A 20,234-nucleotide genomic window follows, 5' to 3' on the forward strand; every position below is an offset into this window, starting at 1 on the left:
GCTGCCTCCCTCCGGGGTCCCCGAGGCAGCCGGGGTGCCATCCAGCCTGAGCATCCCCTGGCCTGGCTCTCCCTGATCCACTCAGTGCTTGAAGATTCCAGACCCCAAGGTCGCTGAAGCTAACAAGCAAATGAACCTGTGTTTGGGCGAGCGGATGATGAGGATGGCCGTGGAGATCTTTGTTTTAGGGGATAATTGTGTTTTCTGGAAAGTCTGTGGAGACTGGTGCCATTGCTTGAGGGTTTAATAAAATCACTCATCAGATGAAAGTAGAAGCCAATAGATAAGGGTTTACCTAGGGACTTGTCACCACCATCATCTTCCTGATCAACAGCCTCAACTCTAATCACGGCAGATTGGACCAAAAAAGACGCAGGCGGCCCTTCGAGGACTTGACACACGGAGGACTTTCCTCCACATCTCCTTGCCTGTCTGTCTCCCGCATTTCATGAGTCAGTTTTTCCTCCCCATCTGTTTGCTTTTTGGCACTTGGTGCCACTGTCTGGGCTCTTTCCTTGAGCTTTCTGTGGCTGCTCGGCGCCAACGTTTTCCCTCGTGACGCTTCCCCTTTGTTCCGGTAGTCTCCTCTCATCTGCCGGCTTCCAGGCCTAGGAAGTGTCAGAGGTGGGTTGTAGTTTTCAGGCAGCGTTTTGTTGCCTGGCAACATGTAACAAGGGTCTTCTGTGATGGCTGCTTCCTGTAAGACAAAACCAGGGCGGGGGATGCTGGGATGAAGGGGTCTCAGGGGCATCTCTGGGGCGGCAGGGAAGAGGACGGGGAGAGAGATAGACACACAGACAGACTGGCTTGCATGGTGACTCTGAGTGTAGCCACTTGACTCTTTCATAATGGCCGTGGCACCAGCTCACACCCTCCTGCCCTGTTTTAGGAGTCCCAGGTGTCCAGTGGTCGAAAGTGTCCAGTGGTCGGAGCCATCAGAGGTTCTGTGTAACTTGGTGGTCACCTGCTGTGGCTCCCCGAGGCATGGCCAGGTGAAGGCTGCCAGGTGGTTTCCACCTGAGCTGAACTCCTTCTTCCTCTTGATCCCCATGGAATGCCAAAGGCCTCCTGTGTGTGAAGACACCTGGCTTCTGTGTCTGCAGTCAGCTCAGCCATAAGCTCCCCAGAGACTTGGGGGAGGGAGTCAGGGATGGAGTAGAGGGACAGAGTGTGATCAAAGAAATACCTGCCTTAGGGTTGGAAGGGGCTCCAGAAGTTATTTAGCCAAATCGTCCCATTTTACAGATGAAGAAACCAAGGCCCAGAGAAGGGAAGCGACTTGTCCAGAGTCACACAGCAAGTTGGAGAGAGTCTGAGCTCCCAGTTGAGGGTCTTTCTCCTGACAGCAACTGTCCAGGGCTCACCTGACTGGTGCCTCATGAGGTAGAAAGAGGCAGCATCGTGTGCTTGGGCCCAGCATGCCCCTCAGCGGCCTCCATTTCTTTACCTGAAAAGAGTGAGGTTTGTTGGGCTAGAGGTAGCCCCAAGACTCAGTGACTCCCAGGGACAAAGCTGACCCACCAGGCAAAGCACCTCCTGTCTGGGTCTTTGTGTGTCCATGGCTCTTCTCTCCCTTCCCGAGAAAGGCCCAGCGTTAGGGGTGTCCTGGGCCTCTGGGCTAATGCTCCCTAGGAGAAGCCCATTCTGTGAGCAGAGACCCTCAGCACAGCCACTGTTGTGCTCCTGAGGACAGCTGTCACCATCGGGTCGGTTTAGGGCAACCTCCTGAGAACCTGTATCTTTCTAAACATGGCCCCTCAAGGCTGTGAGGATGGAAGCTGCAGCGGCCCACTCCCCTGCCCAGCCGGCAGTCCGTGCTGTGTGTACCACGGAGCAAGAGAAAGCTCTCAGAGAGTTCTCGCCGCTCGGAGCTGGAAGGGGCCCTGGGGCCGCGGCAGCCCAGGCCCCCTGGTTCCTCAGATGAGCAGCTGGAGGCCCAGAGTGATGAGGGGTATGCTGATGCTACGGGGATCTTAGACCATTCTCGTCAGGCCCTGCAAACAAGAAGAACCCTCCAGATGGGTCGTCTCTTCTTTGTCTTGCTCACTCTTTTCCTCCAGCAAGGATCTCTCGGTTCAGGAGGGGGAAGGAAGGAAACCGACGCCGACGGCAGCCTTTCCTCAGCTGAACGCCTTCAGACGGCAGCCTTTCCCCAGCTGAACGCCTTCATTCTGCTCCTGGGGCCGCAGGGATGAGCAATGAGGGGCGCGGGAGGCCCTTGGCCGGCGCCCCGGTCCGCGAGCCTTTGCTTTCAGCTGTGCTCTTCCACATCTTGGGGCTCGCCAGCTCCGGAGATTTATGAGTTCCTCTGTGAGAAAGCTCCCCTGGGCGGGGGGGGCGGGTTGGGGGGGGGACGGGACTTGGGTGTGTGCTCTCTCCGCTCCTTTCTCCACGTAGTACTGAGCTTCAGAATTAGCATTATTACCAGTGTGTTCCAGGAGTTCCCAGTTAATCGTGGAAACCAAGGTCTGGGTGGTCTGGCTGTGGGACAGGTGGGCTCAACCAGCCCCTGAGACCCCACCTGCCCCAGACTTTGTCACCCTTCACATGGCCAAGGCCCACCCCCAGAAATCCAAGGAGGCGTGCCACCTGGATGCCCAGGCCTGTGGAAAGAGGTGAGAGGTGAGAGGCGGCTGCACCCCACATGCAGGCTGCTGGTGGTCAGGGAGCATCCTGCGGGCCCCCAGAATCTCGCAGCCACATCCCCCAGATCGGGGTGGTTGTCTCTGGCGAGTCACACTTCTTCCCACTCACCCTGGTGTCCTGGCTCCTCTTCGGCTCCCCCTCTTCTCAGTGGAGGGGAAGCTGTCCACTCAGAGCTCCCACGTCCTGCCCTGGAAGCCCCATTGCTCTGGGAAACAGGAACAAGAAAACGCCTTCCCAGGGTATTTCTTCCATCTTGATGCTCTTTGTTCTTGGTCACAGGGCAGTCCCCACCTCCCTCCCACACCAATGCCCACATGACACAGCAGCTCTGTGCCCTCTTCAACATTTGCTCACCTGGGGAGCTGCCTGCCTTTAATTCTCTTTGGAAAGCGTAACTGAGAGGAGAAAGACACCTTTCTGTCCTTTGAGGCTCCAGCCAGGACCACTGTCTATGTGGCACTGCCCTCCAGGGGGCGCCATTCACATTGAAGTCTTGGTGAATGGCACTCCCTGGAGTTGCACAGCGCACAACCTACACTGCTGAACAGGGCCACCCTGGCTCTGGCTTATACCCTTGTGAAGCTGGCTCATTGTAATACAGATCCAGGCTCAGATACCTGAGAAAGGAAGAGTCCCCAGCCATCTCTCCAATCAACCTCTCTGGGCCTCCACTTCCTAATATGCATAGTGTGGTCCAAGATGGGGCTGTGGAGTCAGCCAAACCCAAGCTCACAGTTAGTCTCTGCCGCTCAGTAGATGTTTTCCTTTGTGCAAGTTCCCTAATCTGGGTGAGCCTGAGTTTCCAACTCAAGAAAACAAGAAATGACATGTACGAATCTTGTTGTGATGTGGACCAAATGAGATAATGCACATAGAAGTTTGGCCCCTGTGGCACACGGCTGGCACTTGACAAACGATGCTGATTATTGTTGTCTCTCAATATAGGACTAAATAGCCAGTCCTACCTACTTCACAGAGATAGTCCCAGAAATAAAATGAGAGGAGAAATAGATCGTCTTGGAGGAAATATTTTACAAGAATCCCAACCACTGTGTTCTTGTCTCTGTACATAAAACGCTGGGAACTAAGAAGCCCTTTGCTTCCGAGTCACGCTCTGTGACTGATGGTGGATGTCGGGGGAAAAGACTCAACCGGGAGAGAAAAAGCTCACAGGCGGCAGACTGAGGCCCCGGGCGGTGGAGCTGAATGAAAACCAAAGACAGCTGCTGAGAGAGAAAGCGGAGGCCCACCGAGGGGAGTGAGACGGGGCCGGCATTAAATGTCACCACCCCTGGAACCCTCGTTCATTCACTGCCTCCTTCAGCAGCTTTGCTGGGCTTCCTCCAAGCGCCCGGCTGCCGAGGCTGGCGCTGGGCCGTGCAGAAGAGCAAGCTCCAGGGCAAGCACACGATTAGATCCCGTGTGTGTGTTGGGGGTGGTGACAGAGAGGAGCGTGGGGCAAAGGGAGCTCCACAGGGGGCAGTCGATCATGGAAGGCTTTCTGGAAGAGGCGATTTCCTGGGCCTGAGAGGACTTCAGGCAGAGGGACGAGTAAGAGCAGAGCTCAGTTGCTAACCCAGAGGTCAGTGAGCGGCCACAGCTGTGCTCAAGTTCAGAGGGGAAGGCAGGGGCTGGTCTAAGGAGCTTGGACTCAATTCTCCATCGAAGCCAACAGTTCCCAACCTTATTTACTTGCTTCTTTTACTCCAATGACACAGGAGAGATGGTATTCAGACACCTGCCTGCTGCTGTGGGTGTGCCCCAGGTTACAAATCATTTCCATCAGGCTAGCTGCAGTCCCACCCCTTCTCTTCCAAAGGAGAAAGCAGATCCAAGTACCAGAGAACACGAGGGATGTTTTCACGGAGTAGCCTTGAAGCCAGCCTGTCACAAAACCGTCAATCGTTCACAAATGTCAATCCATCAACTGCTGTTAATCCTAGGTGGACTGTTTGTCTATCCCAATGTGTCTCCACACTGAGGCTAGAACATTCCCCTCCACCTCTCCCCATTCTAGGCCAGTGGGAGCCATGGTGGGTTTTGAGCAGGAGAGGGTCTTGTGTTTTGGAAAGACTTCCCGGGCTGCAATGTGGAGGGTGGGTTTGAGGGGAACACAGGGTGACTGTGAGACAAGGAGGCCAGTCAGGGAGACCGCTGCAGTGATGGACCAGGGACAGCACGCCGCTTCCACCAGGGAGGTGGTGGCTGGGATGGAGAGGGGCAGACGGGTTTGAGAGAGCTCGAGGAGCCACAATTGACAGGACTGACTCCTTGGATGGGCAGTGACGGTGGAGGAAGCTCGAGAAGGATGCCCAGCGTCCTGGCACGGCTGGATGGGGGTACTGCCCACAGATGGGCGATGCAGGAGGAAGAGGTGTTGGTTTGGAAGGGAACTGGGCATCGCAGTGGGGGGCAGGTAAGGAACAGGATTCAGGATAAGTTGAGCTTATTTGACCTGCCATCCCCCAGAGATGTCCCACAGATGCATGTCTGGAGCTCAGAGGGGCGGTCTGGGCTGGCTTCAGAGGTCTGGGAGGTGGCAGTTGAAACCACAAGGAGTCCCATGATCATCAGAAGGGCAGAGGGCTGTGGGCTGCGGGCCCTGGGAAGACAAGGACGTGTGTACTTGCTTCTGATGCAACCCTCCTCACGCGATGTAAAATCACACGATTCTGACTCTGCTCGGGGCTCCCTAGAGCAGGGACCCTGTGTCGTTTCATTTAATGCCATCGGTATCTGGCCACCCAGTAGATGTGAAATACAAGTTTGCTGGATAAGTGAAACCAGCCTAAAGCAAACAAAGACTGGTGTCCCCACGGGGACGGTCAGCTCCTTGGAGGCAGAAACCCCCTTCCCCTCATGGTGAGGCTCTCCTCACAAGGAGAGGAGAGGGGGACTGAGCCAGCAAAAGGGAAAATTAAAGAGGAGAGATGAAAGGGAGGCGGGGGCAGTGTTGCATAGGAAGAAAAGAGAGAAAGAAGGATGAGAGAGAAGACAGAATAGAGAAGCAATGGAAAGAGGAACAGAGGAGGGGGGAGGGGAAGCGAGGGCCCAGGGGTGCTGGTGACAGTGCAGGCCCACAGTGCCAGCATACTCACACGTGTTCAGAGAAGCCCAGTGCCGGAGACTCAGAGGGAGCACTTCTTTATCCTCTGGAGCTAGGCTCTCCACCTGGAGCACCCCCCAGCCAGCCCCTGTGCTCCAGCCTCACCCCTGCTCATCCTGGGTGGTGTAAGGGTTGTGTCCTCAGAGAAGGTCCCTGCTAAGTGCCCCTGCTGCTCCTTGGCACTCGTCCCAATTGTAACTCGTCCTATTTTTTTGTTTTGCTTTCATGTTGCTTAGGGCCAGCCTCCTTCACTGGACTGTAAGTTCCGTGAAGTAGGTGCCCAGACTGGCGCGTAGTAGGGGCGCCTTTCATAGTTGTTGACTGAATTCATTCATTAAGGCCCAAATACGTCCCAGGCGCTGCACAGGGTCTTATATTTGTTATCTCATTTAACCATCGACACCATCCCAGGAGAGAGGCTTTACACGCTTCATTTCACAGACAGAAAGCCCAATGGGGAGCGGTCAGCACCTTACCCAGGCCAGCAGCTAGCGGGACAGGGCAGGATGGGGACCCCAGGCCCTCTCCCCACGCCACCTCCAGATACCGTGGAAGACACGCTTCCCATGGGAACAGTGCTTCTTCCAAACATATTGTTTTTCTCCATTTTCATGCATTTTATTAAACATTTCCAAATCAGGAAACATGGAAATATTTTTTAATAAGAAGAAAGAAAACATTGCAAATAGAGAAACTGACTCAGAAGGATTTGCCAAATGAGCCATCTGGTTTTTAACTTAATAACCATTCAAAGAGGTTGACAGTGCTCCCCTTCGTGAAGAAAACGGACTGTGGAGGGAATGGCAGCTGGCTTCCCTCAAAGGGGGCATGCATTTAGGAAGCGGGGAAGTTGAACAAACATCTTAGCTCAGCTGAGCGAGGGGGGCACCCAGGAGCGGAGAAACACCCACCAAGAAAAGCGGAGCTGGCACTCTTGTTTAGACTTCCCACCCAGGCCTCAGAGAGGTCGCACCCAGAGGTGTGACACCAGCCAGATGTCCTGACTCTTCCACACTTGGCAAAAGTCTCCACGGAAAACTGCCAGAGGGGACACGAGGGCCACCACGTCTGTGAGAAAAAGCCACACTAAAAGTGTTTGCAGAAGGAAAACAGGCCGTGGCTGTTTGATGAGAAGTCGCAGCCTGTTTGTTGGAGCTGCCGTCCTTTTGGGGGTGGGGGTTTTCTCCCCTTTTAAAAATAACCAGAGGCCTTGCACCCATGCTGTTAGTTCTCCAGGCTAGAAATAAAAGACTAGATTTAGATTTGCCTTGGAAAGATCCAAGGCTGTTGCCTTGAATTACCTGGTGGAGGGAAAGGTCCTTGTTTTCCTAAATTCAAAGCCAACTCTTAAAAAATAGGACACTAGCTGTAGGAATGAAGCCGACGATGGAGCGACCTCATGCGTGTGTGTCGTCCCTGGTGTGGGGTCTGTGGGTCCTGCCTCTCCTGGATCGGCCCTGCCATCAGCCGTGCGTCTGCAGCACCATTTATTTCACGTTGTAAGATGTTTATCAGGGAAATTGTTTTTAAGAAGAGAAAGAACTTTCTTTTTCTGCCTTGCTGTGAATTCACCTGTGGCTGGAAGAAGCAGGAGTGTCCCAGAGGTCACCATCAGCCATTTATTCCTCAGCTCACTTTGCACTTCGGTGGTCCTTTTTCACCTGCCTCCAGCATTTCTCAAATGCTCCTAAACTAAGGCTCATGGTGCCCTTAAGAAATGGCGATTTTCTCCCTAAAGCTGGAATCACATGCCCTAGCACATGGGGGGCACTTGATAATTAGGAGTTGATTATGTAGGAGGCCTGGACACAGGTGGAGGCAGGGCTGGGAGTAAACCCAGGACTCTGTGAAAATGTCCCCCTTTGGTACAAGCTTCTCAGCCTCCCTGTCCAGGCTGGTGCTGGCCTGTCACGCAGAGCCTCATGGTTACCGTCCTGCTGGCAGGGGTGGAGCGGGTGCTTTGCTGAGCAAGCGAGGACAGGCTGGTGGTGCCCAGGCACATGGACGCTGCCCCACGCCCCACCCCACACCCTGCTCGCTGAAGCTGCCATTTTTAGAGTCAGAAAAATTACGGTTTCAGTCAGCTGTTTCGTTTACTCGCTGTGAGAAATTAGTTAGGTCCGTTACTCTCTTGGGCCTCTCGCTGCTTCGTTATAAAATCGGGTAACAGCCCCTGTGCTGCTGACCTGGGCCTGCTGGCTTGTGATCAAGACCAAATGGAATCATTCCTTCATTCACTCAACAAATATTTATTGAGCATTGGAGATACAGCAGTAAACAAAGCAGAGAAAGTCCTTTCCCTGATGAAGCCTGTATTCTAATGCAGATTGATAGACAAACACAAAAATAAGTCAAATGTTTATGACATCAGGTAGGGATGGGTGTGTGGAGAAAAGTGACCCAGGAGAGGAAGATGGGGTGTGGTGGGTGGGGGCAGTGGTACAGTTATAAACCGAGTAGGCAGGGAACGCCTCGCTGAGCAGCTGATGTTTGAGCCAAGGTCTGACATCATCGGGGTGAGAGGCTTCCTGGCAGAAGGCATGGCATGTACAAAACTCTGAGATAGGAGTAAAGCCGGGCTGTGGAAGGAGCTGCACAGACGCCAGGTGGCCGGAGTAGGACAGTGAAGGCAGATGGGGTCAGAGAGGCCGCAGGGGTTAGGGGGTGGTTCTTTAGGCCCTTACAGGCCCCCATGAGGACTTTGGCGTTTGTTCTGAGGGATACAGGACTTTTTGAGCAGAGAAGTGATGTAGTCTGTCTTACTCTTTGGAAGGACCACTCTGGCTGCTGTCTGTGGGTCGTGGCAGGGCGGTGCAGGCAGAAGGAGGGAGGTCAGCCAGGTGATGCTGCCGTGGTCCAGGGCAAAGGACAGGGCCTGGATGGGGGGCAGCAGCAAAGGTGGTGGGGAGCAGTCAGATTCTGGACAGATTTAGAAGGTGGAGCAGACAGGATTTGATGGAGAAGAGGGTTAAACCGCAGAGCTGCATGCAGAGGGAAGGGGCTGTGGTGAACCCAGAGCAGTGGGACAAGGACGAGTGAGAGGAGAAGCTGGAGGAATAACTGTTTTCCTACATGGCAGTGTCTGCCACCTGGTCCCTCCACATCCCGTGTGGCTGCCCTCTTCACTAGGATGAAGCCTCAGGTGGGGGGGTGCCCCAGATGGAGGCTCTCAGAGGGCAGTCTCAGGCCTCTATCTGTGTCACCCTCTCAAGGCCGACAAAGCCCCTTTCACATTCGCTCCTTGCCACAGCTGAACGAGGTAAGCAAGGCAGACATTATCCCACCCTGCCTCCCTGAAGAGGAGACAGACGCTGGGACAGTGAAGTGATTTGTTCAAGGTCACAAAGCCATGAGGGCGGAAAAGGCAGTCTTTTAGCTCCAGATCCCGTGTTCTTTCTGCTGTGCCACGCCTAGACTTATACACACAAGATGGTAATAGCACAATAATAGCGAGCTTTTTTCAGTGTGACTATGTGCCAGACAGTGTTCTAATTGTTTTAGACATACCAGCTCTTTCAACTCTAACGGCAACTCTCTGTGAGTTGGTACAAGTTTGATACCCTTTTTACAGGTGGGAAAACCATGGACAAGGTCATGCAGATACTAAGAGACAAGAGCTGACGTTGGCTGGGTGGGTTGGATGGGACTTGAGCTGGGTCTTGAAGAGTCATTCAGAAGAGATCAGTGAGGATAGTGGCAGGCATGACAGAAGCAAGAAAGGTATATGTACAAAGTAAGCTCGGAGCACAGTGACACTGTGGAGGAGGCCAGAGGAAAAAGCCAAGAAGAGAAGTGAGAGCAGGAGGAAACCAGGGGAGCAAGCCACTGAAGATGCCAAAGGAGGGCAGTGTTCTGAGGAGGGTGGCACCAATGGGGTCAAAGGCCACCAAGGGGTCAAGTCAGGTACGTGCTGTTGGGTTTTTGACTGGAGAACTTAGCAAGCACAAGGTCCACAGCTCAGTAGGGGCAGGGGTGTGACTGTGTGAAGCTGGAGAATGACTGGAAGGTGAAGTCAAAGTCTGGCTTGATTCCTGCAAATTGCCAGCAAACAAACCAGACCCAAGACAAAATGGCTAGAGCTGTCAGATCACTGAGATCCATGTGAAAAGAGTTAGGTTACAGCTACTGTCAAGAAGCTAAGTTCTTATTAACAGTGAGAACTGACTCCAAGCCCAGGATACTTGGCAGCCACTCTGACAAAAGTTTATCTGCTGAAGAGAACGGCTGAAGTCACCTCACTGGGCTTCGCTGAATTACTAAAGCAAGCATCACTTTCACAGGGGAACAGGAAGGCAAAAAGCAGGCCATGTGCATCCCACAAATATTTACTGAGCACCTGTTACATGGTAGGTTCTGAGAAGGTACCTAAAATAGACTACAAAGAGGATTATAATATAACCCCAGGGTTAGACAAATAGACCAATGGAACAGAATAGAAAACCCATAAGTATCATCACTCCCACACATAATCTATGACAGAGGCAACATTGAGATCAGTGGGGGAAAGGATGGACTACACATTACATGGGCCTGGGATAACTGGTTATCCATATGAAACAAATGAAGTCATATCCCTACCTCACACCATGCACAAAATCAATTCCAGGAGAACTGAAGACTTAAATGTGAAAGACAACATTTAGGAACATTGAAAAGAAAATCATGTAGCTACAGGCAGAGAAGGATTTCTTTAAAAATCATACAAGTCATTAATGACAAATGAAAAGGATGATAAATTCAGCTACAGTAAAATTTAAAACTTCTATTTGTCAAAAATACTGTAAAGAAAATAAGAAGACCAGGCACAAACTGGAAGGAGACATTTGCAACACATAAACTGACAAAGTTCTTCTTATCTAGAATATATAAAGAACTCTTAGAAGCAATAAGAAAATAAGACAAAAACAAACCAATAGAAAAATGAGTGAAAGTCATGAATGAGCCTTCACAGAAGAGGAACCATGAATGACCAATAAACATCTGAAAGGATACTCAAGCTTTTATCGGGAAATGCAAAGTAAAAGCATGATGAGATGCCAATATATTCACTAGTTTGGCAAAAGTTAAAATCAGATGATGACAAGTGTTGATGAGGACATGTGGAGCACTAGAACTCTTATCCACTGCTGGTGGGAGCCTAATGGTACTGCCATTTTGGAAAGTAACGTGGCATTTCTAATGGAGTTAAATCTGCACATCCCATACAAACCAGCAAATCCACTCTTAGGTATGTTTCCTAGAGAAACTCTTCCACAATGCACCAGGAGCTATGATTAAGAATGTTTGTAGCAGTATTGCTCCTTAGAGGAAAAACCTGGAAATCATCCAGATGTCCATCAATAGGTGAATGAATAAATAAATCATGGTCTATTCATATGATGAATCACAGTACAGGAACGAAAATACACTATAGCCACATATATCAACATACATGTTGAGTGGGAAAAAGCAATTCCTAGAAGAGTTCATTGTATTAGTTATCTATTGCTGTGTAACAAATTAGCAGCAATAACTTAGCTTGAAACGACAAATATTTGCTATCTCACAGTTGCTATGGGTTAGGAACAGAGGGGCAGCTTAAGTGGGGATCTCTGACTCAGGGTCTCTCGTGAGACTGTAGTCAAGCTGTTGGCCAGGGCTTCGGTCTCATCTCACCGCTCGATTTAAAGGGTCTCCGCTCCCAAGCTCACTCACATGGTTGTGGCGGCCTGTGGTCCCTCAGCATGTGGGCCTCTCCATGGGGTTACCTCATGGCGTGGCAGGTGGCTTCTCCCACAGGGGAGCAATCCAAAAGAGACTAGGTAGAGATCACCCCAGACAGAAGCCACGGTCTTCTTATAATCTGACCTCAGAAGCGAGAGCCCATCACTTTGGCCATATTCTGTTTGTTAGAAACAAGTTACTAGAGCCAGCAAAAGGGTGGGAGTTCAAAAGTATGTGGGTACCCCAGAGGAAGTGGACTGTTGGAGACCATTTCAGAGGCTGCCTCCCACACTCATAGTATGTTTCCATTTTCATGAAGTTCAGAAACAGGCAAAACTGAATTACTATTGTTGCGGTAAACATCCCTGTGTAGAAACACGTGAATAAAAACGAGCACATGATAAGCATGATGCTGGATTATCCGTGGGGGGGAGTAGGGGCCTGGGAATGGAGAGAATACCCCAGTAGGTTCAACACGGCTGGGTTGGATAGTGAGTTTGGGCATGCTTATTTTTATGCTTCGTAACTTAATCTTACGTTACATATATATACATATATATTTTTTTGTGCTTTATCTCCCCAAATCCCCCTTGGTACATAGTTGTGTATCCTAGTTGCAGGTCCTTCTAGTTGTGGCATGTGGGACACCACCTCAACATGGCCTGATGAGCGGTACCATGTCTGTGCCCAGGATCTGAACCAGCAAAACCCTGGGCCGCCGCAGCAGAGCTCGCAAACTTAACCACTCGGCCACGGGGCCGGCCCCATATTTTTGTTTTTTCCTCTTAGGTTTGGCTTTCTGTTTGATATTACGGAAGTTATACGTACATACCCATTAGAGTCAGTTGTTCGGTTTGCCGTCTTCCACCCGTTTTTCCCGTTTGTCCTTCTCCAGAGGTAGCTACTTTTACCTCTTTTGCTAATTAATTTTAGCATTTACCTCCATGTCTCCGAATAACATACTTGTGTGGCTACTTCTTGGTTTGGGCACCATCTGTTCGCTTCCCACTATGGAAGATGCCAAGTTAGCTCCTCCCCTCCCCTCCAACTCCTCCTGTCCCCCGCCCCATCCTCCCTTCATAATTATATCATAATTCGGGGTAGATCAGTAATCGGTGTTTACATCACTCAGTCAACGCTAATTGACTCTATTCACAGTTGAGCCTTGTAGTAAAGGATGAGAACTTCTCATTTCCTGCAGAACTTTTTGTTTTTCCTGGTTAATTATCATGTTTCTTCATTTGCTTCGTTTCTATGTATTTATCACAAATTCAACTCCAAATCCTGGCAGCTGTCTAAATCTCTTCTCGGGATGGTCAGGCATATCAGGTTTCCTATCAGTTTTGTCTCCTTGGAGAAACATCTCCCGGAGCCTTCCGACCTGCTCCAGCCTGGACTGGTTGCCCTGCACGCCTGGTGCATGGCCACCATCCAAGGACCTCCCGGCGCCGTCATCCTGGGCCCCCTCCTCTGCGGATCTCCAGTTTCCTGCAACTCAGAGCATCGTCCTTCTTGGTTTACTCCTTTGTTTGGTGACACACACCCTCCTGTGGTTTCATGAGAAAGGCTGCAGAGGAGGCAGATCTTTGAGAGTTTTGCACATCATCCACCTTCAGACTTAATGAATACCTCGGCTCATTTGGAATTCTGGATTGGAGGTCATTTTCCTTCAGAACTTTCGTTTATTCCATGGCCTTCTAGCTTCTAGTGTTGCTGTGGAAAAGTCCAGAGTCACTCTGATTTCTGATTCGTTGTGTTAGACTTCTCTCCCTGGAAGTTCCATAGAATCTTCTCCTTCCCCCTGGTTTGAAATTTCACGATCATGTGCCTTGGTGTGAGTGTATTTTCATTCACTGTGCTGGGGACAACGGACCCTTGATCTAGAAACTTGTGTCCTTCAGTTCTGGGAAATTTTTTTAATGATCACTTCTCTCCTTCTCCTCCTCCTTCTTTTTTCCCAGTTCTCTCTTTCTGAAACTATTATTGTTTGAATGGGTAGACTGAGTCACTAATTTTTTCATATTTTCTCTCTTATTTTCATCTCTCTTTTTCTGCATTTTAGGAGACTTCCTCAGTTTATCTACCAGCCCTTCTGAAAGACTTCTTTGGTATAGCATTCCATTCTTGTCTCATGGGTTCAATATCCTATTTTATCTTGCTAACAACATTAATTATAGGATTTTTTTTCAGGAATTCTCCCCTGTGAATGATCTGTATTTGATCCAGGGTCCTTCTCCTTTGTTTGTTTAATTGACTGATTTGGTTTGTGTCTTTACTGTTAGAAACTTTCCTCAGATGTCTGGGGATTCCTGGTTGTCTGCTTCTTCTTAAAAGCAGGGGACTGAAACTGTTGCAGAGGGATTTAAGGAGGGAGAAAAGTAAACGTGTGTTTAATCCACCATCTTTGCCCAATCAGACAGTCTTCCATATCTACCATTTATTTCATAATATTAAAAAGTGAAAAAACCAAAGTCCACACCCTAATGATAAATTAATAACTATAATAACCACCTTTAAAAAAAAAACTACACCTGGGGCCAGCCCCATGGCCTAGTGGTTAAGTTCGTTGCCCTCCACTTTGGCAGCCTGGGTTTGAATCCCAGGTGTGGACCTACACCACTCATCAATGGCCATGCTGTGGCAGCGACCCACATACAAAACAGAGGAAGACTGGCACAGATGTTAGCTCAGGGTGTGACTCTTTTTTCTTTTTTTTTAAATTTTGGCTCCTGAGCTAACATCTGTTGCCAATCTTCTTCTTCTTCTTTTTTTTCCTTCTTTTCTCCAAAGCCCCCCAATACATAGTTGCATATGCTAGTTGTAGGTCCTTCTGGTTCTGCTATGTAGGACGCTGCCTCAGCATGGTCTGACGAGTGATGCCATGTCTGCACTCAGGATCCAAACCCGCGAAACCCTGGGCTGCCGAAGCAGAGCACGCAAACGTAACGACTTGGCCATGGGGCTGGCCCCTCAGGGTGACTCTTCCTCAAGCAAAAAGAGGAAGCTTGGCAACAGACGTTAGCTCAAGGTGAATCTTCTTTGGCAAAAAGTAGAGATAAGAACAATAAAAAAAACACTACACCTTTTTGCCCTTAGCGCTTAAGGAAAAGCATAGAACTATTTTCTCCAAAAAATTCTGTACTGCAAAAAATAGCATGAGGTTAGTACATGAATTTGTGACCAGTGTGAACCTCTGTAAAATTGTGAATTGGTTTGGAAACAATTTCTCCCTCCTCTCCACTCCCACAGTCCTGAATCACCAGCCTGACTCTCTTGCTCATCACTTCCTGCTTGGTGAGTTGCATGTGTGTCTTATCTCCATGACGATGCTCCAAGCCACAGGGAGAGCAGGGTGTGTGTCGCATTCATCTCCGCATGTTCTATGGCCCCCGCCCAGGGGAGGTCTGAAGTTTGAGATTTGAAGTTTGACAAACAATGAGTGAATGACAACCTCAAGATCTACTTCTGTTCTCAGCACCCACAGTTAGCACCAATAGGATTGCACACGGTGAATGAAAAAGAAGCCCACAGGAACGTAAAGGGAATTTAGAGAAAAATAAAGCAGTAAATCAAGCATCAATTTAAAAAAGAGACACAGGTTCCCTATCGCTGCATGTACTTAATTCCACTTTGAGCTCTAATTTCTTTACTTTGGATCCACCCACACATGAACAGGCTGGTCCATGGTCCTGAGGGCAGCCGAGCAGCCAGGGAACGCTAGTTTAAGCCTCAGGGTTTGCAAGGAAAGGAGGATGGTGGAGACACGTGAGCACAGCAAGCCAATAATATACACAGAAGCCAGGCTACAAATTAAATCCAAACCCCATGGTTTGGCATTCAAGGTTCTCCATTGCTTCTTCTTGGGCACCTGCAAACTTTCTAGCAGTTCTTGCTGTCTGGGGCCTGCCCTCTTTAATCAGTCTTGCATGTAGCTGCTAGAAGAATCATTCTCAGATGCCAAGTGTCTCATGTCCCTTCTTTGTCCAAGAATCTACAATAGGTTCCTTTCATCCCTGGATCAGATAGTTCTCCAGCCTCAACTCCAAGACATCTTCATGAACTTCTTACCACGCCCTGCTTGGGACCCTCTCCCCCTGCACCTGTCATCTCGCCCCTATACTTTTCTATGGATTGTTTCTCAGACTGTAACACCTGCCGCCTCTCTGCAAGGATAACCGCTGACGTGGCATGCCGCCTCAGGGCTGAGCACCGTGCTAGCATGGCTGGTGGATTATTTTCCTTAATCCTCCCACCAGCAGATAAGGAAACTGGGTCACAGAGAGGTCAAGTCACTCACCCACATCCATGGAGCTACTTAAGGTGGAGCTGGGGCTTGAAGCCAGGTGAGCCAAGCCCGAGACCACAGGCTCACGTCCCCTCTACCCACCTGCTCAACCTCACTGTCCTCAGACCTGACCCACGGCTTCTTTCGGGAAATGGTTTCTGATGGACGGACGAGCCCAGCTCTGACTCTTGTTGCTCGTTTACGTGTTGCCGGCTTGTGGCACGGAGCTGTCTTTAAGTCTTCCCCCATCTCTGCCCCCACACTCAATCTGTCACTGAGTCTGGCTGCTTCAGACTCCGAAGTCCACCCCTCCAGGGAAGGGTTCTCCACCACTACTTCAGCCCAGGCCCTGAGAGCCGAGGTCTGCCACCATTCCTCCCAGCTGGAGAGCAGCGTGCCGGAAGTGGAGGGAATGCGTCGGCCTGAGGGCCTGGCAGAGCCCCAGGGCTATGGCGAATGGGGTGGGGAGGACAACTACCCGTCCCAGACCATGTCAGAGGGCAGGGCCAGGGCACACTCTATGCTGGGGGTCAAAGATGGGCACCACCGGCCTGTGCTACTCCAGTGTGCAACTTCCAAGGCTGACCAGAAGCAGCAGCCAGCCAGGGTGCCCTCCCTATCGCTGGGGAGCAAGTGAAGCAGGTGGGAGAGGGCAGGTGAGGCATCTTCTCAGCAGAGCTTTGGGGAGGGGATGTCTGCTCTGCCCATGTCACCCTGGAGTTCCAGGCATGCGTGCCCTTGTGCAGACAGCTATGAGAAGGCTAATGCCACACCCCTCTGGTTGCTGGTAGACGACTCGCGTTGGGGCCACACAGCCCACCGATGATGTACTCACTGGGATCTGCTAGGACCAGGCTCAGGTGGGCAATGAAGGCGGCCGCCTGCACCTCCCTCCTGGCTCTGCACGCCTGCTACCCACCTGGCTACCCCACCTCTGTGTTCCATCTTTGAAACACCCTGCTACCACCTGCAGACCACTCTTCCCAGCAGGCCATGTCATCTTGTCTTTCCTCTGCTCAAGAACCTACAATCCCTTCCAAGGCCTCTAAGACCAAATCCAAACCCCTTATCCTGGAATTCAAGGCCTTCCGAAATCGGACCCTGATTTCTGAAGCCACCTCATCACCTGCTACGGGAACCCAGGTATCCTCCTCTCGCTAAAACTTCCTCATCATCCCCCACGACACACAGCAGTCACTTCTGCCTCTCTGATGCCCAGGGGATCAGCGAAAGGAGCATGGGCTTTGGCTGGGTTATTTCCTGTGTGTCCTCAGGCAAGTCACTGAATGTCTCTGTGCTTCCAGTTGCTTACCTGTAGAAGACTTTATGGATGTTGTGAGAATTAGAAAAAGTGTTTGTATACAAAGTGCCAGCCACACAGTAGGTTGTGCTGTGTGACTCCCACTAATACAATAAGAGTTAATAAATGGTATCCGTATACTGTGCCCTTGGTGTTCCCCTAGTCACGTGCCCTCCACCTCCCTTCTGACTAGCAGAGCTTCTCTCTCCTTCCAGGCCGGTCTCCAGATGCACCTGTCTGCAGCCTCCCCTGCACACTTGACCTAGGGGACAAGGAGAGGAGAAGCAGCATTTGCCAATTGCTCCCTGGGCACCAGCCCCCATGGGGGCGTGGAGACCACTGATGATAGTAGCTAATACTTTCTGGGGGCCTCCTTGTGCCGGACCCCGTCCCGAACCCATCATGTGCACTCATTCATGTAAGCCTCGTTGGTAACTCAGTTCTGTGGATTAAGGTTCCTAAATGGCTTTCTGCTGCCTCCTGCCAGGATGGTTTGTCTCCTTGGCCCTGTCCCACCTTTCCCGTCCAATGGCCTCCAGGAGGCTGATGGGGAGATCTCATCAGGACAAAACACAGAGTCCCTTGTGTGTCATTCAGGCTGATCCTGTTGGAGACCTTTTTGAGAAGGGACCCACCCTCACCTGCCCTGCCACCTCAGGTGCACCCCGCTCACCTGCTGCACTTGTCAGGCCCAGGCTTTCATAAGGGCGTTCCCTCTGCCTGCAACACCCTCCCCGTGGCCTGCCTGGAAAACTCAAGCCTCTGACTAACCCTCCTGTGTTTGGATCAAGGTCATCAAGGTCATTGCCCCCCCACACCCCCTAGTCCCTGAGGTGCCTCATCCACCCACTTATCGACCCTTCTGCAAATGTCTGTGTCCTGGACAGACCCCTCCCCTGGGCTGAGAGCCCTGAGGGCAAGGGCTGTGTCCTGCTCACCTTTGTATTTCAGTCCTTGGCATAGAGCCTGGCACACAGTGGCCTTGGTGTTTGGGGATGAAGGGAGCGAGGAAAAGGATGGGCTGGAAGGGCATCGGGCAGAGGGAATGGAGGTGATACGCTTCCAGCTGGTTCCTCCCAGGGCGGGGCAGCCATGAGCCTCTGTCTAGCTCAGAAGAGGAGGCCATCCCTCTGCAGAGACCCCAGAGCCTCCCCTGGGGACCGCCGCAAGGGAGCCCCGGCCGCCGCAGCCTCTCTCCAGACACTCAGGAGTTGCCAGTCAGTGGGATCCATCAACCTTCTTATGGGAAATTGCTAAATGTGTCTGGTGATTTTTTTTGACATTTTCCCTGTTCGGGAGCTTGTGATTTCAGATTAATCATTCCACATACATTTAGACTGTCGACTTGGAAGGGAAAATCTAAATTTTATTACTGCATGATTTCACACAAAGCTATTTTACCAACACCAAAAAGACATCTCCAATAGGGTACAAATCATGACAAAACATTTTCCCTCTGGGACCAAACTCATGGTGGGGGGCTGAGGGGACGGGGAGCTGTGGGAGACCCCGGGTGGGCAGAGCGGCGCCCCTTCGATCGCCTGAAGAGATGTGCACGCCACCATCGCTGTTGTCTCCTTCTCGGCATTTCCTCCCCTGTCCAGGTCGCCCAGAGCCTTTACTCCTGGGAACGGCAGCTCCATCGACTGACTCCTTTCTCCCCCTTGGCAGGTACCATGACCAGCAGGACGTAACTAGTAACTTTCTGGGTGCCATGTGGCTCATCTCCATCACATTCCTCTCCATTGGTTATGGGGACATGGTGCCCCACACGTACTGTGGGAAGGGCGTCTGTCTCCTCACTGGCATCATGGTGAGTACTGCCTCTGCCCACTGCCCTCCCCTACCCTTAGACGGTCGCAAGGAGCAGAGCCCTTTGTCGAGAGCACAGAGAGGCCTTCCCGCTCAGGGAGTGGGGCCAGCTGCTGGTTAACAGGGTAGCATGCCTGCCCCTACTCAGAGGGAGGCTGAGGTGATCACAATCTGCAACAGTTTCTCACTTTTTCATTTCCTTTTCTAAGACAGGAATAAGGTCCTGGTTCCTGACAGTTAATGGTCTCTTCACAGCCCCCCAAAATGGGCTGGGCGAAGCTGGCTGTGGGTCTGACCCTCCGCTCCCACCCACCACTGCCTGACTGCCCACTTGGCTCAGGGCTTGCACTTAACCATCCCTGGGCCCCACAGACCTTGGTGCCACGTCTGATAAAGTTTCACAGGAACTCACAGAGGCAGGGATTGGGGACAGAGCACGGAACTGGCCATAAGAGACCTGTGTCCTGGACTGGGTTGGCCATAGGTTGGGGTCCTGCTTTGGCTACATGGCCCTGGGCCAGCTCTTGAGTTCTCCATTCTTCAGCTTCCATATCTGCATTTTGAGGTGCTGGCCTCTGAGTGCCAGGTCCTGCCAGCACTGGTGTCCTGCTAGATGTGACTCCATCCCTGTCTCTCCCAGGTGCCCAGCAGTGGTGCTGCATCCTTTCAAGGTGCATTTCTCCTGCCATCGCCCTGCGACCCCAACCCTGACACACACTCTTGCCCATCTCGTGGCCATCATAGCATGGTGTATGGGAGGGATATGGGTTGGAAGTCCAAAGTGGGCTCTGAATGCCGACACTGACTGTGGACCCTGTGCAGGGCGCTCAGCCTGTAGGAGCTCAGCATTCCCCAGGATAAAGTGGGGGTGGAAGGCCTGCCCCGCCCTCCTCTCTGGCTGGTGATAAGGCCCCATCTCAATGCTTTCTGTTGCCGAGCTTTGTCAGCAATGAGAAGCTGCACACCCCCTTGGAGCTGGCGGACCCCTCATGTCCCCACCTCTACCGCTCCTTCACTGGCCAGTTGGCCTTGCTGCTCTTTAGGTCCAGGACAGGCAGCCACTGCTCTTTGACCTCCTCCCTTGATCCTAGAACACAGAGTGAACACACGGTGTCCCCTTTTCAGAAGGGGAAACTGAGGCTCAAACAAGCAAGCACACATATAAGCCTGGGTGATGGTGGGGGTAGTGGTGGGCTGTGAGGGTGAACAAGAGGTCTGTGGCTTGGTTCTAGGTCTCTAGGTTTGGGGTTACAGCCCCCTCTGTGCTCCCATCATGTTCCCGTGAAAATTCTTCCTTTCAGTGCCCCCTCAGATTTCATTCATCACCCCCATTTCTCTCGGGAGGAGAAAAGACCCTCCTTCTGAGAGGGAAATGACTCCTT

At 51.4% G+C, this 20,234-nt stretch overlaps 1 protein-coding gene across 2 annotated transcripts in view; it reads left to right on the top strand.

The window, feature by feature from the left end:
- KCNN3 (potassium calcium-activated channel subfamily N member 3) overlaps positions 1-20,234 on the top strand; it is a 158,504-nt gene that overhangs the window by 108,356 nt on the left and 29,914 nt on the right. For both annotated transcript variants that reach the window (XM_046683441.1, XM_046683442.1), the window contains exon 4: positions 18,712-18,853. In XM_046683441.1, coding sequence (XP_046539397.1) covers positions 18,712-18,853 — 142 coding nt within the window. The remainder of the gene's footprint in view (positions 1-18,711; positions 18,854-20,234) is intronic.

This window comes from Equus quagga, chromosome 13 (genome assembly GCF_021613505.1).
Source record: "Equus quagga isolate Etosha38 chromosome 13, UCLA_HA_Equagga_1.0, whole genome shotgun sequence".
Lineage (NCBI taxonomy): Eukaryota > Metazoa > Chordata > Mammalia > Perissodactyla > Equidae > Equus > Equus quagga.